This window comes from Hyaena hyaena, unplaced genomic scaffold (genome assembly GCF_003009895.1).
Source record: "Hyaena hyaena isolate Hyena2069 unplaced genomic scaffold, ASM300989v1 scaffold_298, whole genome shotgun sequence".
NCBI lineage: Eukaryota > Metazoa > Chordata > Mammalia > Carnivora > Hyaenidae > Hyaena > Hyaena hyaena.
Genome location: NW_024080927.1, coordinates 2,056,871 through 2,076,972, shown reverse-complemented (window position 1 = coordinate 2,076,972; position 20,102 = coordinate 2,056,871). Strand labels below are relative to the sequence as shown.

The window sequence follows — 20,102 nt, the reverse complement described above, 5'->3', positions numbered from 1 at the left end:
TATTTTCCGGGATGGGGGGAGGGGTTGAAAGAGTGGCAGTTGCTGGGTTTGGGGAAGAATGAGGAATCCATTTTGGAGAGAAGCTGGGGTCCCTCCACCCTGGTGTTGCTTACCTTCCCGTAAGCTCTCTCTGTAGCACAAGAGCTCAGTGTGGAGGAAAGAGAGTGCACAGGCAGGAAGCAGCACGTAGGAGTTCTCAGAATGGGCCTGCCAGGCCCCTGACTTCGTACAGGCCCAGGCCTTCATCCGTAGGATGGACCCCCAAGGAAAGCTGGGGCATTAAGTGCTCTGTCCATAACCCCATGCCACCGGCCCTCCACGCCAGGGAGAGTATGAGAATAGGAGTGCCACAGGTCTGGAGGAGAGAGGCTGTCACATTTCTCAGACGACCTGGCATCTAGGTGCCAGCAGCATAGGGCAGTTTTCTCTGCACTCAGTTCCTGCTCTCTGGGATCTTAAAGCAAAGAGAAACAGAAGCATTTGTAGGCAGAAGGCACCAAGCCAGGCAGTGTAGGATATAAAGTAGCAGTGACCCCTTTGGGGTCAGGCTGACCACTGCCTCTGGTGCTCAGTCTTCTCAGCCATAAAGTGTGTGTTGGGGAGAGGTATGCTGGCCTAAGCCACGACTCTCCCAGCCTTCACATTCTCCGTATGATCTGCAGTCACTCTTCAGCCCCAACTCTCTGGTGAAGGCCTCGGAGGCCCAAAGACCCAGGCAGGCGGCCATGTGCTTTCTTCCTCAGTCTAAGCCTTACTGGCTCACCCAGTAGCAATTTTTTACCAAGTGTGGCTGTCCTCTTAGTTCAGACAAGACTGGGACAGCTATACATGGGCAGTAGAAGTGACAGCTGACAGGCTGACATGAATCCAAGAGGTAGAAAAATAGTCAGTCCCAGAACCATTACACCACATGATACAGAAATGGGTTTGTAACAATGACTTTGAGCCAAGTAGAGCTTAAATCACATCCAGAATCTTGTATCCAAATAGCAAGGAAGTATGTATTTAACACACCCAAACTTATAAAAAACAAGAGAACAGAGAGATTAAATAAAAAGCCATGTGCTTAAAGGAAAATGTTTCAGCTGTGATATGTTTATGTATGATAGATGTATTGGGACACCCATTGTCCAACAATATTACAGGGATGACAGTCTTGCCACACTTAACCTTGAACTTCTCTAGAGATAGACAACTTTGGATAAAGATGATTCCTTAGAATCACTTTATAGTTTACAGCTCTCAAATTGGTTTTACATAAATTAATGTATTTCTCACAACTATCCTAAGGACTGTTGTCTTTAAGGGAACTTTTTATTTGAAGTTAGCTACAAACAGAAAAGTGAACAAACCGTGAGTACATAACTCAATAAATTTTCAGAAAGTGAGCAGATCTATGTAACTAGCATCTGGATCAAGAAACACTGTAACCAACACCGTAGGATCCCATGTGGCCTCTTCCACTTCCACTTTTCACAGGTAACCACTCTCCTACCACCTGAACCAGAGTTCTGTCGGCTGCATTTTATAGAGAGGAAACTTTGTTTTAGGGCAGTGAAGTGACTGGGAGGCAGGAACAATGCCCCCAATTGGATATGTATGTAGATTTTCATCTTGAGTCTCAGTGTCCAGTGGAATGTGAAGGTGCCATGATTGGGCTACAGATGAAGGGGGTGGGTAGTTAAAAAGCAGAAGAGGTTGGGAATTCTGAGGCACAGGTCAACAGATACCTAAGACCTGCTGGAGTGGAAAAGAAGATGCAGTCAGGAGGGAATTGGAGAAGGGCTGGACCAGTTTCCCAACGTCCTGCATAGGGATCCATGAGTAAATCCCAAGGATCACCTCCCTGGACCATTTCCCTGGACTGCCTCCCTCTCTTCGGTTAATTTGTGTTTGTTTTGTTTTTTGTTTTTTTAAGTTTACTTAAGTACTGTCTACACTAATGTGGGGCTCAAACTCACAACCCCAAGATCCAGAGTCACACGCTGTCTCGACTGAGCCAGCCAGATGCATGTGGGGCGCCTGGGTGACTCGGTTGAGCATCCGACTTCGGCTCAGGTCATGGTCTCACTGCTCATGGATTTGAGCCCTGCATCCGGGCTCTGTGCTGACAGTTCAGAGCCTGGAGCCTGCTTTGGATTCTGTGTCTCCCTCTCTCTGTGCCCCTTCCCTGCTCATGATCTCTCACTCTCTCAAATAGAAATAAAACATTAAAAAAAAAAAAAAAGTGAACAGCAGATTATAGACAGGCTTGGAGTTGGAAGGTAGTGGCCATGTCCAGAGGAAATGAGGCCAAACCTAAAGAGCCTAACCTGAGCTTAACCCTCCCCAGGTCATCCCCATTACTCTTGGGGAAGGCTTCAGACCAGAATGTTCTGACCTTTGTGCTACCAGCCACCAATCACTGCCTAGGACCGGAAGCTGCATTCAGCAATGCGTTGCCACTTAGCCAGCCTACCCCACAGGCAATAGTGGGTAGGAAGTAGAGAATGAGGAATGAGCAGACAAGGGGGAAGGCAGCCTGGTCACTACTCTTTTCTGACCTGCACGGGTGTTTGTTTAACTAGGGAGGAGGAGCCTTGCTTTCTGAAGAGAGAAGCCAAATTACTGAGCGAGAGACTGAGACCAAGACTGTGAGTAGACCTCAGGAGTCAGAATGGGGCTGAACCGTTGACAGGCACGAGGAGCAGGTTACTGCACTAATGCACGTGCAACAAGGGCAGTGGCACCAGCACCTGAAAGCTTCTCTCTCACACAGCAGTGCTCTCTCTCTCAGGGAGCCTTGAAGAACCAGAGATCCCTCTTTCAGTTTCTTTGGGCTCCCGGCAGGGGATGGGACTCTCGCACCTTTATTGCTTGTCAGGGCTGCTGAGTGGCATTGTAAGCGGGCTCGAGGACCAGAGAAAGCAAGAAAGCGAATTCAGAAGCAGCTTCTAGGCAGGGCCCACTTGGCACCAACTCTGTGAAATCCGGCCCCAGCAACTGGCCACCCTTCCCCCACAGCCATCGGGGCCTGTGTCTTTCGCTTCCTGCAAGGCCAGCAGTTACGGCCTCAGCTCAGAGTGGGGCTGAGGCAGCCGGAGTGTGGTTATTTGTGCACGGCTCCTGCTGCCTCCCCTCCTCACAACTGTTTCCATTCTCACCAAGCAGCCACGTCCGGGTCAGACATGCAGGACAGCAGCCGGGGATTTCCAAGGGACTTTTTGAGAAAAGCCAGTGAAAGTTGGGTGTTGGCTGCATGGCCTAGGCACTCTTGCTGAAACCCACTTCTTCCCTCCAGAACGTAAGGCTGGCCTGGTGGGGCTACTTCCCAAGGATCCTTTCACATTGAAACTGAGCAGAAACTGTCACCCCTTGAGCTCTTTCAGCTTGCTGAGCTGGAGAAATCCTTCAAAAACTCAGTTGAAATTGGGGTTAACAGGCCATTCCTTCAGCGCTTGAAAGCCTCAGCAAAATGGCTCTGGTTTGAGGATCTGTGAGCGACATGAGCAAGCTGGGCCACAACCAGCTTCCTTCCCACGGGCTCATGAGAGCACGAGGACCAAGGACAAGGGTGGGAAGGGGTCACTGGAGAGTCAGCACCTCTCCCTCCATCCCACACATTCCAGGCCACAGGTGACAGGAGACGCTGACTCACTAGCAACACCAGGTGGCTAAGATACACAAAGCCCTAGCGTAGGCACCTCTGCTTGCAGTGGGGATTCTGGGCATTTCTCACACTATTTTGGGTAACGGTGCGCATACTATATACATTAAAGAATAACTAATAAAAAGAGTAAGTGAATTTTACCTTTTATAAAACCAAGGTTCTAGAATTTTCACATTGCTTCATTTCTTTAATCACCACAATACTGAGGTAAATGGGCAGAGTGTTATCATTGTTTTACAGATGGAAAACAGGAAACTTAGGCAATCAAAATGGGGATATTGATAGGAATCTTCGTGGAAATTTAAGTAAATAAGAATTTATGGTAAATTTTCATTAAAACAAATAACTTGTCTTGACCAATAACAAAAACCCCCACTAGGCCAGAGGAGAGAGGGACGGGCCCAACTGCTACAGAGGCATAAACTAACCAGACCAAGACCCAGCAGCCACCTGAGGGTCTCAGGTAAGAGGAAGCAGCAGATGTGAGTAGGCGGGGGAGAGGGGGCCACGGTCACCACTGACTGGCTTAAGGTATAGAAAGAGCAGCAAAAAGAAAACAAAAAGTGTGTGTATGTGTGTGTGGGGGGAGGTATTAAACACGGTCAATGGGCAAAGAATACTTATGAAACCTCAGGATTTCTTTCAAGGGACACCTGCTGTGCCAGGTCTAGATAGCAAAAGTCCACATGATGGGGCTGCCTAGACTCAGGACAGCAGACCTTCCAACAGGACCCAAGGAAGCACACTAGAAAAGCTGCAACTCTGGGGCCTGAATGATGGCTAGTGGAGAGCAGAAGGGCTTCTGCTGCTCTGTGAAGGTGCTTACAGGGTTAAGGGGTTCTTACTGAGGCCAGGTAAAAGGAAGGAGGAGGTAAGGCATCTGTCATGGGCTTAAGAACTTTCCTAGAGGTTCGTGTTTATTGGCATCTGACCCAGAGTCTTGCCCATGGGTAAAGGCACAGACCTGGGCTGTGAGTAGGAAGACCAGTATCCTATCTCCCATTCAATTCAGTCTCTGCTAACCCACCAACTCAAACCACCCCCACCAGTAGTCCAAAGGTAAAATGGCCCAGGGACACGCTATGCTCTCAACAGTCTGCTGAGTCTCAGAACTGGATGGTGGGGAGGATCTGAAGTTCTGTCCATTTAGTTCCACAACAAAAAATAAGCAGAGGCAGGAGGTGGGGCAGAGGCCAAGATGCTGGCGGCCACGCATCTTGCTAGGTCTTTATAGCTGTGTCTCTGGATTTGTAGGCCACTCCTCGGCTTTTCAGCTCTCGCACAATTCCTGTGGCAGGAAAAGAAACAGCTCTGTGAGGGAAGAAGATTCCAGAAGATAAGAAAAGTCCCTCCACTACCACTTTGTGGGAAGAAAAGTGTTCCTAAGCAAAGTGGAGTTCCTAGACAGCTCATCACCAATCCTGCTGGGTAGGCTTGTTACCACTGGAGAGCCAGGCAAGTGTGTGGCCATGACTTGGTAAAAGTGGGAGGAAAACAGAAGACACTTAGTAGTCACTGAAACTAAGGGTTCTGGAGCCAAAATGCCTGGGTTCAAAATCTACCTCCTTACTTAACTAGCAGGGTGACCACAGACAAGTTACTTAACACCTCTCTGTGCCTCAGTTCCCTCACAGAGTGTGAGGACGAGTGTGCCATCACAAAAAGGACTGCCTCAGAGCTTGGCACAGTAAATGAATATTGGTTGCTATCATGATTATTATTACCTTGGGGTAGGCGACCAGTGACTGACACTGCATACACACCCGGCTTAAAGTTACCTAAGAGAGAAGAGAAGAGATGGCAGTGAGAGTTAAGTCAAGTCTAAAGACCAAATGGAAGTTTAAGCTAAAAATGAAAGAACGCTGCAGCTCTGAGAGAAGAGCAATCACGTCTTTTGGTTACCATGTTAAATGACAGGACAGGACACTCTCATCTTTCTCTCTGAGGACACATATCCAGTGATTTAAGACTCCCCCACTGAACCCAAGGAACAGAAACAACGCAACCAGGCCAGGAGAAGAAGGGAGACACTTACTGACTCGCTGCCACTTGGACACCCAGCTGTCCTCTGGACTCATCATCGCAATGATTCTGGGAAAGGGAAAGAAACAGAAGTCAGGCTGAGCCTCACCCACTAGAGAAGAGCGATAGAGGAGACTGCCCGCGTTACTCTGCTTCCAGCCAGCAAAAACAGTTCTGGGAGAAGAAACACAGGAAAAAGCCAAGTATTGAGTCTCTACTAGAAAGAAGGGGAAAGGGACTTCTAACGCTGTGAAGCAGATCCAAAGTTAGTACTGGCCGCCAATCACAAGCCAGTCATCATCCCCAAAAGACTAGCTTCACCAGGCTCAAAAAAGTCCTTAGCCCAGACTCCCTGGGAAACCAGCTTTTCTGATTACAACCAACAGGACCACTAGGGGGCTGGGCCTTAGTGAACAGGGGGAGGGTGAATAAAAACAATGACCCCTCTTACCAGAAATAAGTTAGACGTGGGCAAGATCTACCTCTAATGAGCTGTACAGCCTAACACACATATGAAACTCAAAGAAATGCAAAACACCTAGCACAGAGTAGGTACTAAATAAACATTAACTCTCCTTATTATCCTAATAGTTCTTCCTAGGATACCTCTGGTCCTAGAGCACAAGCAACAGAAAGGCTACTGAAGATCCAGAAGCCTACCTTTTGAGCTTGACATGTAAACACCAGGTACTTTCAGAAGCTTACAGAGGTCATTTCTGCCGTTCGTTGAATCAATCAAATGCTTAGTGATTGCCTACTGTGACAGATCTGTTCTATACACTGACATTTGGTGATTACCTCCTCAATAACCACTCCCTCCTCTCTTGGCAACAATATAGGATTCTTATGGGGGGGGAGGGGTTCCTCCCCATCCAAATTCTACATTCTAGCCATACGCTGTGAGTGGAACCGAGCCCATCCTCCAGGGTGGTTAAGTAGGGTAACACTTGCCCTGACCTGACAGACTGGTCTGGGATAGGCACATATGCAGGCCATTCTCCTGACCAAAACTATATTCTCCTCTGTCCTTCACAATCAATCTTTCTATCTAGCCTTCTGATGCCTGTTACCCAACCTTATGAATTAATCTAAACAGAATTACCACCATTCTCCAAACATACCCTGGTATTCCTACCCCATGATTTTGCTAAAGTCATTCCCTTGTTTAGAATGCTTTTTTCTAAAATGCCCCCTCACCTCAACCTCCTCAAAAATCCTGTACTTCTTTAAGAGCCTGATTCCCATGCTACCTCCTCTGCCTTTGGCTGAGTTCATCTGGCCCTCCTCTGATCTCCATTAGCCTTTTATTTACCCATTCTCCAAAACCTAGTATGCACTGGAATACACAAATAACTCCTACAACTCAACAATAAAATGCCAAGTAACCTGGTTCAAAAGTGGGCAAAGGACTTGGACATTTTTTTGAAGAAGATATACAAATGGCCAGTAAGTACATAAAAAGACACTTAACATCACTAATCATTAGGGAAAGGCAATCAAACCCACAGAGATACCACTCCACGCCCAACAGAGTAGCTTCTATCAAAACCAAAACATAAAACAAAAAATAACAAGTGTTGGGAACGGTGCTGCCACTATGAAAAACAGCCTGACGGTTCCTCGAAATACTAAACAGAAAACAACTCAGCAATTCCACTTCTGGATATATACCCCAAAGAAGTGAAAGCAGGGACTTGTTCAGATACTCGTAAAGCCACTTTCACAGCAGCATTATTCATAACAGCCAAAAGACAGAAGCAACCCAAATGTCTATTAACAAATAGATAAAATGTGGTATATACAAAAATGGTATTACTCAGCTTTAAGAAAACTTCTGATGCATGCTACAATACAGATAAACCTTAAAGACACCAGGCCAAGTGAAATGAGCCAGTTATAAAAGGAAAAATATTGTATGACTCCACTTATATGAAGCACCTATAGCACACTTCAAGTTCATAGAGAAAGAAAGTAGAATGGTAGTTGCCAGGGACTGTGGGGAGGGGGAAATGAGGAGATGAAAAAGTTCTGGAGGTGGATGGTAGTCATGGCTGCACAACAGTGTGAATACACTTAATGCCACCAAATTCTACACTTAAAAAGGGTAAATTTTCTGTCACACACACATTTTATAACAATTTTTTTTAATACTCCAATATGCCAAACTTTATACTGCCTCTCTCTTACTAGTAAATACAGCACTGTGTAACTTGACATCCCTCACAGCAGCCAACACAGCACTTTACCCATAGATGGGAGTCCCTTTATTCATTCATTAGCAATTTTGTTAGTGTGAACAAATAATCGAAGGGACTGAGATTCTGACTGTGCACCTGCATGTGCAGAAAGTAAGATTCCATAACAACATTTTTTTTTGCCCAATCCTTCATACTTTCTTAAAGGAAATCAAAGGGATGGAGTTGGTCCCATCTTGAAGATTCAGCAAGTACTGGGTTTGAGCCCCGTTTGTGTGTAAATCCTTAATTGGCCTAGATGCCAAGAGACACTTTATGGTATCTCTTTAACCCCCAAAGAATACTGCCGTTTGGCTCCTGCCTTGGGGAAAAAAATGGAGACCTAGCTACTTATATTACTCTCATTTCCCTTTCTCCCCATTGGACAATCTCACTAAAGGAAAATTTTTCTTACAAGTTCTCTTAGACATATCTAAAAGCAACAGCTTTCGGGCAATAATTTACCATTACTGTACCTTACCTTCATCTTCAGAAAGGATCTTCACGCATTCAACAAACATTTATTAGCCATCTGCCACCTTCCAGGCCCTGTGCCAAATCATGGTGCACAAGATAAACATAGTCCCTACCAACAATAAGCTGACAGTCTATAATGAAGAACTGTAGAGCAGAAATATAATGAAAACCACACAAGTCATTTAAAATTTTCTAGTAGCCATGTTTATGAGTAAAGACAAAATGGTGACATTAACTTCAATAACATATTTCATTTAGTCCAGTGTATCCAAAGAATTATCACTTTGGCATGTAATTAATATTTAAAAAATTAAAGTATTTTACATTCTTTTTTCTCGTTCTAAGTCTTGTCAACCTAGTGTAGTTTATACAGTTTGAGCAAACCTCAGTTTGGACCAGCCCACATTTCAAGTGCTCAATGCCACACATGGCTAGTAGCAATTGTACTGGACAGAACAGGACTTACTGTATCTCAAAACAACTTTGAGAACAACTAGGATTATGGTCTCAAAAGTCTGCCTCACATTCACTTGGTGGCGTGGGGTGCGGTGGGGGTGGGAGTACAGAAGGACTCTAATGGGACTTACCCGTCAAAGGAAGAGCTGGTGCAGTCATATACCATCTCCCGGTTACCCTTCATCTGAAGGTATGCATCACAATTGTCACATCCATCATATTCAAACTGGTCTATAGTCTAGGAGGGGGAAAAGAGCGGGGAGGAGTGAGCATAAACAAGGCCAAAAAAAGTAGCTTTCTCCATACGTCTACCTGGTCAAGTAGAGGCTTCCCTGCGTTGGCTCTGTCTCACCAGATTCTCCACCCACCACTCCCACAGCCCCATTCCTAGAGTTCCACCCTCACAGTCCTCCCTCTCTTATTACCAGCTGAGTTTTACCTACTCCTTCCCCTAGTCTCCTCAGGGTTAGGCATCCTCTGACTACTCCCTCAGCTGCAGATCCCCACCTTCCTCTGACTCCCCCAGTGGCCTTCGGCTTCAACAGAAGTTCACTGAACGTCTGTTACGGATCAGACCTGTGCTGAGGATTCGCACTCCTTCCGACTTAAACAATGGCCTCCAGCAGCTTGCCACATCCCCTGCCAACCCCTTGGGTCCTGGACTTTACTTTTCTCTTCGCCATCCCCCAGTCCCGTTCCACATTTCCCCCCACCTTGACTCCCCATCGCCCCTACAACCGGCTCCCCGAAGGACACCTTGACCAGGGAACACAGCAAACAAGCCCGCAGATGCCGGAGGTCCTTCGGCACCGTCTCCAGGGCCATCCTCTCTCCGACAAATGGACAGCAAAGAATTGGGCCACAGCCTCCTCAACCGCAGGAAGTAAACAGCTATTTACCCAGAATGCATTCCACTTCCGGTGCTTCGCGCTTCCGCTTCCGGCATGGGAAGCCGCCGACCCACCCTTCCTCCTCCCCCCCCCCCCCCCCCCCCCTTCCCCCCCCCCCCCCCCCCCGCCCAAGGAGATGGTTTCTCCCGCCTGGAGGCGGGGCCGACAGGGAGTCACCTGGGCCGGCGCGCGCACCCGCCACCTGGGCCGGCGCGAGGGCGAGGCCTGGGCGGCAGTTGGGCCTGTGGGTAGGGCCAGTGGGGGTGGGGCGGCGCGGCTGGCGCCTGCGCGAGAGCGCGCCGCTGCCCAGGCAGCAGTCCCGGCGGGGCGGGTCATTTGATCTAGGCCGCTGGCAGCGGGCCGCGGATCCCCTCAGGAGGATCCAGATGCCAGCCGAGATTCTTTTTTGTCTTCGCGTTTTAAAAGCACAGGGCCAGAGAGTCCACTGTCTCCCTCTGGATTATCTCTGTAGAGAGGAAAAATCAGGGACAGCCCCTTTCTTTCCTGAGAGTATAGGGTTTCCCTTCGCCGTCCACGGAAACGCTGGCTCGGGAGCCGATGGAGGGTACCAGGTCTATTATTTTTAAAACTCTTTCCGTACTTTCCCTGTTCCAGCTGAAAATTTAAGTTTCGTGCATCTCTTAGCATTTAGACACACAGGTTCTCTACTTTAGAACATCTGTAGGGGATTGGAGATTGTGGTGGTGGTTGTTGTTTTTTTTCATTTCACCCTATAGCAAGCTAGGTGCTGCTTTTCTCTCCTGTTCAAAACTGGGCAACAGACAGTGACCACCCCCTCTGAAACCTTTCCTGGAGAAGCAGACTGGGGAAATGTGCTTGGTGAAGATGAGAGCAGAGGCTGCGCCAGGCTCTGTGGAATTCATACCAACACAGCACCAGCTCATGATCATCCCAGTAGTCCCATGAGTAGGCAGAGCACAGTCATTTGTGTTTGTCAGAATTGGAGCTCTGGGATAGAAGTAGTTTCAGGCCCTACTGTTCTCTCCTTCCAGCCAGGCCTTCCAACTGAAACACAGCTTCTTCAAGGCGGGGCATGCTTCTTGCACCCATGCCATGTGGTGTTCAGATGGGTTCTGTGACTGGGGTTAGAATGTTCCCCGTCACTGGATATTTTCCAAACATGCTTTCACGCTTATCTCACAGGAGCCCTGCCGTGATTCTGTGAAGTAGGCCTTTTTATGGGTGGAAAAAAGTGAGGCACAGAGGTCACAAAGTCACTGAAGCATCATAAGAGTGTGTGAAGTAAAAGGTACAATAAAGTCTGATTAACAACTGGACCACAGGGAGAATCTAGTCATGCTTCCCCCTTCCCTTATCTCACTAAACCATATTTTCAGGGGCTTAAAAACCAGTTCTTATTACCTAGTCTACCACTCTGTCCTGTCCTTTTGTAAATCAGAGCCTCGCCTCTGATACGAGAAATAATTCATTTCTGTCAATGGAGAAGATGAAGTTGTTACCCTGAGTGATAGTCATGAGAGAACAAAACCACAAGACCAGACCGCATTTATGGATAAATATATTAGCAAATAAATACATTTCTCAACATAGTGCCTGATTCAAGCGTCTTTCTGTCTGGTTCAGATATAAATACCCATGTGGGTGCTTAGGTAGGTGCTAGTTCCCCACTGACTTTGAGGGAAGAAGATCCCTACCCAGGTAGGGTCCTGTGCCCACTTTGCTCCCACATTCACATTCCAAATGGGATAATGCCTGAGGAGCCAGCAATGGTCAAGCTGCCCTGGGGTGAATGTCACCCTCAGGAGGCCCCTCAGCTCTTGCCACTCGGTACCAGCTACCCAGGCAAGATGTCCTGCATGCACACCTTCCTGGGCACCCCTGGCCTGTATGGCTCATAATGGGAAGCTGGGCCTTGGGGCCATCTAAACCCAAATGTCCCACTTTGCTTTTCCTTTGTTTTCCCGTTCCCCATGCCAGCTCTGAGAGAAGACCCCCAGATTCATTGTCCTTGTTCAGCTGTAATTATGCCTTTTCTACCTTCATTCCATCCTCCCTTTTCTAGATGAACTTCAGCAGAAATCCTCTTCCTTCCATCTACTTGGGGACTTTGAGATAGGCAATCTCTAGGAAAGAATTATTTCTTCCCCACTACCACCACCCCCAACATCCAGAGGAACTGGGAGTTGCTGGAGAGACAAGGGAGTTCGAAAGTCAGAGGCTCCATCCCAGGTTCTTCATGGTGCCGGACCACTTCTGGGACACTACTCCACACCCTGGCTTCCCACAGCCTCCTCTCTGACTTAATACAGTGGATCTGACAATTAAGAACAAGAAGGGAAGAACATTCTCCCTTACGCACTGGGGCAGGCACTGCCTGGAGAAGCTACAGAGCTCCCCTTTTTAGGGCTCAGGGCTCACCTATGTTCTTGATCCTTTTGCAAAGAAGGAAAATGATAAAAGCCAGGTTGCTGCTGATGCAGCAGCTTTACCGAGGAGTCAAAGCTGGTGTGCAGGACTCACCCAAGAAAGGAGGTAAGAAGGACCCATTGGCAGGTATGCACATGAGCCTTGGGATGCGGAAGACCTGCAGGGTCGGGGAAAGGAGCAGCACCTTTGTAACACCTAACTACCCATACCTAGCTTCCTGCTCTCCCTTCAGGAGCCAGCCCACACAGGCAGTAGCTGGTTGCCAGGCTGGACACAGACTTGCTGCCCTGCAGGTGCGTTCTGCATGCAGGGTCCGGAGCTGGGAACGGGGAACACCTCCTGCCACCCGCCATCACCACCCCTCTTCCAGAAGTTCCAGGAAGTATGGCGAAAAAAAGAGGGGTGTTTTTCAAGGTCCTTTCTTCCCTCAGGAGCAGGACTCTGTGCCAGATAGGGCCCCGAGGCAGCCACAGCACACTCTTGGTTGAAGCGAAGTCTGCGCATCTCACACAGCCTGTTCACACAGCTCCTCAAGCTCCTCCTCCGAGCCTGCGTTTAGAGAGGAAGAAGAAAGAGGTCACTGAGGATCAGACCACCCTCTTGCTTGTTCCACATGCAAGACAATATGGCTGGCAGCGAACCGCACAGGGTGGGGAGTGGGGAATGTGTCCAGAGGGGCAATTAGATCAAAAGTGGGGAAGAGGGGCGCCTGAGTGGCTTAGTCGGTTAAGCGTCCGACTTTCGCTTAGGTCATGATCTCGCGGTTCGTGGGTTCGGGCCCCGCGTCGGGCTCTGTGCTGACTGCCAGCTCAGAGCCTGGAGCCTGTTTCAGTCTGTGACTCCCTCTCTCTCTGACCCTCCCCTGTTCACGCTGTCTCTCTCTATCCTAGAAATAAATAAAAATATTAAAAAAAAAAAAAAAAAAAAGTGGGGAAGAGCTCCTGTTGGGACACAGGGGAGAGGGAAAAAAAGAGAAAGAGAAACATATATAGCAACTGGTGTGTTACAGACACTTACTATTCATCCATTAACCCAATTAATACTTATTAAGCACTCATGAATCTAGCCTGTTACCATGCACCAAATAAAAGACCAAAAAGAATAAGCCGGACCTGACAGTCTTGTAGAAGAGAAGGTGTGTGTGCAAGGGGAAATCCTGTCAGTGGGACAGGACTGGGTCCTAAGACCTTTCCTGGGAAGGGGGCAGAACATGTTCCAGTGGAGCAATCAGGAAGGGCTTCCTGAAGGTGAAGATAAATGAGCTGGTCCTGCAGAAATAGGTAAGAATTCCATTTATGGGAATCATAAGGCAACAGAATATTCTGGGCTATAGGGACTGCAAGAAGTATTTACTTGATTTGGTGAAAGCATGGAACAGGGAAGAACAGGAAGGTGAAGAGTGAAAAGTAAGGCTGGGAAGGAAGATGGGGCTAGCTGGTGGTAGAGCCTTGAAGGCCAAACCAGGTTGGGGTTTGTTTTCACTGTGGACAAAAGAGAGCATTTGGAAATTTCTGGACAGTTTATTTGAGGATAATAAGCCTGGCAGCAGTATGTGAGCGGGTAACTGCTGCACGACTCCACAGGACACAACACTGTATGTACAGTGCCCGGCCTTCATGGCCCTCTAAGAGGGGATGGAAGAGCTAGGAGGCTCCTGCTTCCATCTTTAGGCTGCATCTAAGATGTGGGCAGAGGCCATCAGTTCTGAAGAAGGTAAAAAAAGGATACATTTAACAGAACCTGGCACTGATTGGATTTGAGGAACAGGGAAGAGGGAGGCATTGAAACTGGTCCTGAGTATGGGAGAGAGGGGAGGTGGTGGTCTGGGACCAGCAGCACACGACAGGGTCCGAATGGAGTCATCAAACACATAGCCAAAGTTTGCTTTACCTAGCTCTCTGGAAGCAATTATTTTCTCTACTGTAACCGTTTACATGCCTGTGACCCCACAGACCTGGATCTCCTGGTTGACAAGTTCCATGTCCTCAGAGCCTAGCCTAGAACCTAGCATACAGCAAGCATACAATGCAGGAAGCAAAAAGGAGGGAAGAAGTGAATGAATGAATGAATGAATGAATGATAATAGCTCTAGGTCTTAACTGTAGGGTTCCTGGACTGTGAGGTCTTATGTTTCAGGACCTTCTGATTCCGTTTTGGGGTGCCTAGTGATAGCTGTAGGCAAATAACTGTGTCATCCACACTATGGGAGAAAATGGGGGAAATGTAGGGGGCTCTTGAGGAGGAAGAGGAGAATTTGAGCAAAAAAAACCCAAGTTAAAGTTGAGGATTTACATTATCACCATTGGTTGTAATACAGTATCAGGGATGTACTGAGGCCCCAGGAAAATGAGGTCAGTCTTATTAACAAGGATGCTTAGAAGGCAAGCCTTAGTTGTTTGTTTACCCCCAGAGGGAGAGGAGAAAACCTAAGAACTCACAGGGTCACTGAGAACCACCCGTGATCTTTGTTTCTTTTTCTTTTTCCTTTTCCGTTTCCTCCCTCCCTCCCTTCCTTCCTTTTCATTTACATAGCTCTTCTCATATGGCCTAGGATTACGGATATTTGCAATTATTTCTCCTACAACACCTCATACTGCCTAGAATTATGGATATCAGTAATCCTCCATGCTCTCCTCAAGACGAAGGATCATTTCTTGGCCTTCTTTGTATTTAAAGCTAATAATTGAACTGTATGCACTGATACAGCTTTACTAATTATTAAAATATTGGAACAATTACACTGGAGCTGTTGTCCCAAACAACCCCAAGTGCCGGATTTCTGATGTTTCATCCATGCTGTATTGCCCCTGAGACCACCCTGTGATCTGGCAAATAAAGGAGTAATGCCTGGCTGGCAGAGTGCTTCAGCCAGCACCCTGTGCTGTGCCTGTTGTTCATTATTTTGAATGTCACTCCATTGTACCCTTCTCAGCTTCTGTCAACCCCTAGTTGGCTGACTTTACCTAACCTGCAATACCCCCATATCCTCTCTCCACCACACCCTCTCCCCCTGAAAACTCACCAGGCTGGGCTGGTGGCACCTGGCAGTGGGGGTAAGGGCATGGCCTGCCCTCCAGGGTGCCAGAACTCCATTCGGAAGGCTCCTCCCCACGTGGGTGTGGTTCCAGGGACTGGCGTGGAGTCAGACACAACCACACTGGCTGTGAACTTGTGTAACAAGGGCCTGGGGTTTCTGGTAGCAGCCTCCTGTCTAGGCCTGGAGGTCCAAAGATCAATGGATGGGCCTCTGGGGACCAAGGGTATGCCAAGCTGGTAGCATAATGGGGAAAAACCTGGCAAGCTGGGTGTGCAGACAAGTCCTGGGGCCGAGAGGCTGGGGTGGGCTCTGAGAGGCACCCCCGCCTTTTCCTCTGTGGATGTCGAACAGGGAGGCTGGATTTCTGCAAGTGGAAGAGGCTGCTGGGACTGGGGCTGGAGGCGTCGGCTGGGCCTGAGGCTGCCTCGATGAGGGCCTTGGGCCGTTGTGGACTGGGGAGCTGTCCTGAAGGAGCAGCTGGGTTGGATCTGCCAGCTTGCGGATCAGGGGAAGGCAGCTGGGGCTGGGGCTGTGTCCGAGGAATGGCAGGCCTGGACTGGGACATCCCAGTTTCTGGGCCAGGCTTCCGGCCCTGCCACTGGAAGCGCTTTTTATAGTGGTGGTGCCGGTGGCGGTGGTAGTGGACATGGCTGGAAACCTGGCTTTCTCCTGTGGGTACCACTGAGTCCAAAGAACGGGGCCGAGAGGTCACACTAGGCTGAGTCTCCGCCCCCTGGGGCTCCCCTTCAGGGCTGCAGTATACCAAGGGGTCAAAGTCACTGCTCAGGGAGCTGCGGAAGGTAGAACTGCTGCCGTGGATGCCCTGCAGACTGACGTCTGTGCAATTGACCACTGAGTCACTTGAAGAACCATGACAAGGCCCCGAACTGGAGTCGCTGGCAGGCCCGTCGGCCATGTAGCCACTGCGTTCTGTGCGGTAGCTTTCTCCAGAGCCGCTGCTGTCGTGAGGCCTGGCCCGGCGTGGGGGTGCTGGGCAAGCAGAGAGGTGCTGCGAGGTACATCGGAGATGGCTCACTCCCCAGCCCTGAGCATAGGGGTGCTGGGCCACCACCAGGCGCTGCTGCTCGCCCGGAGCCCGGGGATGTGTGGCTCTGGGGAGACGGTGGTGCCGGGGGCCCGGGCCTGGCTCCTGGGAGGTTGGGAAGGGACCAGGTCGTGGGGGCCGAGCCACTGCACTCCGGGAAGGGCCCAAAAGGTAGGCAGCAGGTAGGTGGTAGTGGGCATGGCCGGGATGCTGGCGGATGAGGTGGAGTCTCCGGCCTGGTTCTTGGTAAGACCGAGAGTGTCCCAGGGACTGGGAAAACGAATCTCCCTCTGGAAAAAAGAACCAAGAGCATGGGTGTTTGACTATACAAACCTATAGAGGGTGCATTCAGAAAAGCGTGGCTGTAGCGTACCTATCTGATCACCTGTGTGTTCGGTCAGAGTTGAGGGACCAAGGACATTCCTAATCTGCCTGTGCCCTGGGATGCCCTGGCTCCTTCCAGTCCATCTGTCTCCCTGGGAGCTCCAGTGCGTATGTCCATCCCTGCTCCTGCCATCAGCCCACGTGGGGCTCTTTGACCCAGGGCCACCACCAGCCCAGAGTGCACCTTTGGGTAAATTAGAAAAAAGGCTCTCTTCCCTCACTTCACTTTCATCTTTTACAGAGTTTTCATAATACCCTGGCTGTGTTAGAATAAGACACTTTATTCCTAGAAAATCGGAATGATAAATATACAAACCACCCAGGTTTAGAATCAGCAAAGTTGTCATAAAGACACAATGTTTAAAGTAATGAAGATGTGGAGGATATGAATGGCCCTCTGCTTCACACAAAGCCCTCTTGAGCAGTGCACGGCTTAAAGAACTATTACAGCAGACCTGCTTTCTCCTCCGCTTCAAAGCAAAACCGTCCCTCAGAGTACAGTCTTGTTCTAGACCCATCTGCCTGCACATAGGGGAGTACTTGGCCCACCTCCTACCTACGATGTTGAACATGCAGAGAGGGCAGGTCCGATGCTGATGTAGCCAGGGGTCTACACACACTCGATGGAACTCATGGAGGCAGGAAATGACCCGTAGCTCCTGGAGAAAACAAGGGGGTCCAAACCAAAGTTATCTGTAACCAGGATTTCCCCGACTCCCGCTGGCCTCTCCCTTTTGCCCTCAGCTTATAAAATAGCCCATAGTAGAATAGAAAGAGTAAGGGCTTTGGTGTCTGGTAAACCTGGATTTTGCCACCTAGCTGCATGACCTTGGGCAAGTTTCTTAACAGAAATGCTCTAGTTCTCTGCTCTAAAATGAGTATGAAAATGTAGGGCGCCTGGGTGGTTCAGTCGGTTAAGCGTCCGACTTCGGCTCAGGTCATGATCTCACGGTTTGTGGGTTCAGGCCCTGCGTTGGGCTCTGTGCTGACAGCTGGCTCAGAGCCTGGAGCCTGTTCTGGATTCTGTGCCTCCCTCTCGATCCGACCCTCCCCTGCTCATGCTGTCTCTCTCTCTCTCTCTCTCTTAGAAATAAATAAAACATTAAAAAATAATGATAATAAATAAAATGAGTATGAAAAACTAATCTACCCCCACCCTGCATTGTCATGAGGCTAAAATGAGATAATGCATCTAAAGCACCCACTGCAGATCCTGACACGTGGTACGTATTCAACAAACAATAGTTGCCTTTCCCTGGAAAACCAGGAAAATAACCAGACCTCAGGGCTGTCCCCTACCTCTGCCTCATGCAAGAGGCAGAGCACCCACACCTGCCCGAGTGCCTCCTCCAGCCTCCCAAAGTCCAGCTACCCTCCCCAGCCTGGTTACAGGGGTCGCCCGCCAGCCCCACCTTACCTGGCCCTCAGAGAACTCCTCCAGGCAAATGGCACACACAGGGGCTGAGCTACAGCTGCTACTTGAGTCTGGCCACTCAGCCCGAGCCCTCCTGCAGCCGGCCCGGTACCTCCTGGTGGCCAGCTGGCTGATGGCCCAGGCTGTTCGCTGTTGAAGGGGATCCTGAGAAGAGGGATGGGCCTCAGAATAGGGCAAGGGCTCCTCCTCCCTCACCCCTGGCCCTCAGGTTTGTGCTTGGCTCCCAGTCTCCCAGTTAGATCACATGGCTGATTGGCTTCCCCTATGAGTTTGTCCCCTTCAAGCTCATACATGGCTCTGCCCAGCAGGCCAAGCCCGTCCCGCCCCATCCCCCATTCATATCATCAAGCTTTCTTTTCCTTGATGACCCATGAGAGAAATTTTTCATCCAACTGCCTGCTTGACATCTTTGGTTGGATCTCTAATAGGCTCATCAAACTGAATTCCTAATCCCATTAACCACCCCACCACATAGCCATCCTACCCTCTTACAACAATCGTACTACTGCTGCTCAAAATGGTCCAATAGCTTCCATTTCACCCAGGGTAAAAAAAATACAGTCTGCCAATGGCCTAAACAGTCCAGTAAGCTGGGCCCCCATGAACCCTCTGCCCTCACCTCCTGCTCTGTCCTCTCACTCACTCTACTCCAGCCACATGGCCCCCTTGCCGTAACTCAGACATATTGGGCACGCTTTTGCCTCAAGGCCTTTGCCCTTACCGTGTTCTTTGTCTCAATCATACTCTCCCCAGATTTCTGTACATATCACCTGCTCACCCATTTAGGGTCTTTCCTGTAAATGTCATCCTCTCAATGAGGGCTTCTCTGGCTTTGCTTTTAAAAATTAATTCTGTCCAGGGCACCTGGGTGGCTCAGTTGGTTAAGCATCCAACTTCAGCTCAGGTCATGATCTCACAGTTCGTGAGTTCAAGCCCCGCGTCAGGTTCTGTGCTGACAGCATTTCGATTTCTATGTCTCTCCCTCCCTCTCCCCCTCCCCCACCCCTGCTCCTACTCTCTCTCTCTCAAAAATAAACATAACAAAAAAAATTTTTTTTAATAAAAATTAACTCTGTCCTTTCACATTCCATTTTCCCTCTTCCATTTTATTTTTCTCCCTGGAACATGACACCATCTAAAACACTACATATTTTACTTATTTATTTTGTTTATTGTCTGTCTCTTCCCATTAGAATGAAAGCTCCCTGAGGGATCTTCTGTCTGTTTGTTCACTGCACAATCCCCAGTACCTGGAACAGTGCCTGGCCCCTACTAGGAGCTCTCTGTGTTTGCTGAATAAATAAATGATGGGCAAGCCTCTGTGGAGAGGCTGCCGGGGATCAGCAAGTCAGGTGCCAGGGCCTTTAGATGTAAACTATTTCAAGAGCATAAGGGCATCTTCTTTCCTCACTTCTCCCTTCCTGCTCATTGCCCTCCCACACACATAAACATGCCACCTCCACCAGGGAGCCCGCCCTGCTCACCGGCCTGCTGTGGGGGGGGCGGCATCGAATACGCAGCACTGAAGCCAAGATGACTACAAAGATGGTGCCCACCACCGTCAGGAGGATCCACACATCATAATCTGGCTGGAGGAGTGAGCAGAGATGGAAAGAGTCATGTTTCTGGAAGGGCCAGTTTGGGAGAAATTCAGGTGCTCAGGAGGGTGAGGGCTAGAGATCTCCATGAGTCTTCCAGCAGAGGGGATGAGGTGGGGAGGAGCCTCAGGTGGGGTTAGGTGGTCCCTGTCTGCCCAAGGTCAATCATAGGAGAGGGTCCTCCAGGTGTCAGCTGTGAGAGGTACTATCTGAAGGCCTGTGTGCTTGGGAAGAAGAGGAAAAGGATCCCTCTGCAAAGTGAAAGCCACCCAGTGAGCGGCTGGGTGAGGTTTCTAGCTGGTGGAGAAACACCAGCCAGGGTGTCAGGGGCTAGGGGGCCAGGGTTTCATTATGGTTCTGCTACTCTGTGCCATGAAACCGCAGAACTGAAAACAGCTTTAGAACTCAGCTGGCCAAATCAACTCATTCCGCAGATGCAGCCCAGAGGGGGAAGAAACTTGTCCAG

General features: G+C 49.3%; 2 protein-coding genes across 3 annotated transcripts in view; both read right to left on the bottom strand.

The window, feature by feature from the left end:
• Window positions 1-3,810: 3,810 nt before the first annotated feature.
• SUPT4H1 (SPT4 homolog, DSIF elongation factor subunit) lies at window positions 3,811-9,741 on the bottom strand. Its single transcript, XM_039247350.1, has 5 exons — window positions 9,595-9,741; window positions 8,970-9,076; window positions 5,685-5,740; window positions 5,374-5,427; window positions 3,811-4,937 (listed from the first exon to the last, which is right to left on the bottom strand). Exons 1-5 carry the CDS (start codon window positions 9,661-9,663, stop codon window positions 4,870-4,872), a joined length of 354 nt encoding a protein of 117 aa, XP_039103281.1. The 5' UTR covers window positions 9,664-9,741; the 3' UTR covers window positions 3,811-4,869.
• A 1,509-nt stretch (window positions 9,742-11,250) lies between these two features.
• RNF43 (ring finger protein 43) overlaps window positions 11,251-20,102 on the bottom strand; it is a 65,216-nt gene continuing 56,364 nt past the window's right edge. For both annotated transcript variants that reach the window (XM_039247349.1, XM_039247347.1), the window contains 5 exons: window positions 19,523-19,627; window positions 18,021-18,182; window positions 17,160-17,262; window positions 15,160-16,509; window positions 11,251-12,686 (listed from right to left, as the gene is read on the bottom strand). In XM_039247349.1, coding sequence (XP_039103280.1) covers window positions 12,643-12,686; window positions 15,160-16,509; window positions 17,160-17,262; window positions 18,021-18,182; window positions 19,523-19,627 — 1,764 coding nt within the window. In that variant the 3' untranslated portion in view covers window positions 11,251-12,642. The remainder of the gene's footprint in view (window positions 12,687-15,159; window positions 16,510-17,159; window positions 17,263-18,020; window positions 18,183-19,522; window positions 19,628-20,102) is intronic.

Excerpts from the sequence above, each read along its gene's own strand:
- SUPT4H1 (XM_039247350.1), bottom strand. The coding sequence starts at position 9,663 with ATGGCCCTGGAGACGGTGCCGAAGGACCTCCGGCATCTGCGGGCTTGT. Across the intron at positions 5,741-8,969 it reads ACCAGCTCTTCCTTTGACGG|AATCATTGCGATGATGAGTC; the intron begins GTAAGTCCCATT and ends TCCCTTTCCCAG. Across the intron at positions 4,938-5,373 it reads CACTGGTCGCCTACCCCAAG|GAATTGTGCGAGAGCTGAAA; the intron begins GTAATAATAATC and ends TTCCTGCCACAG.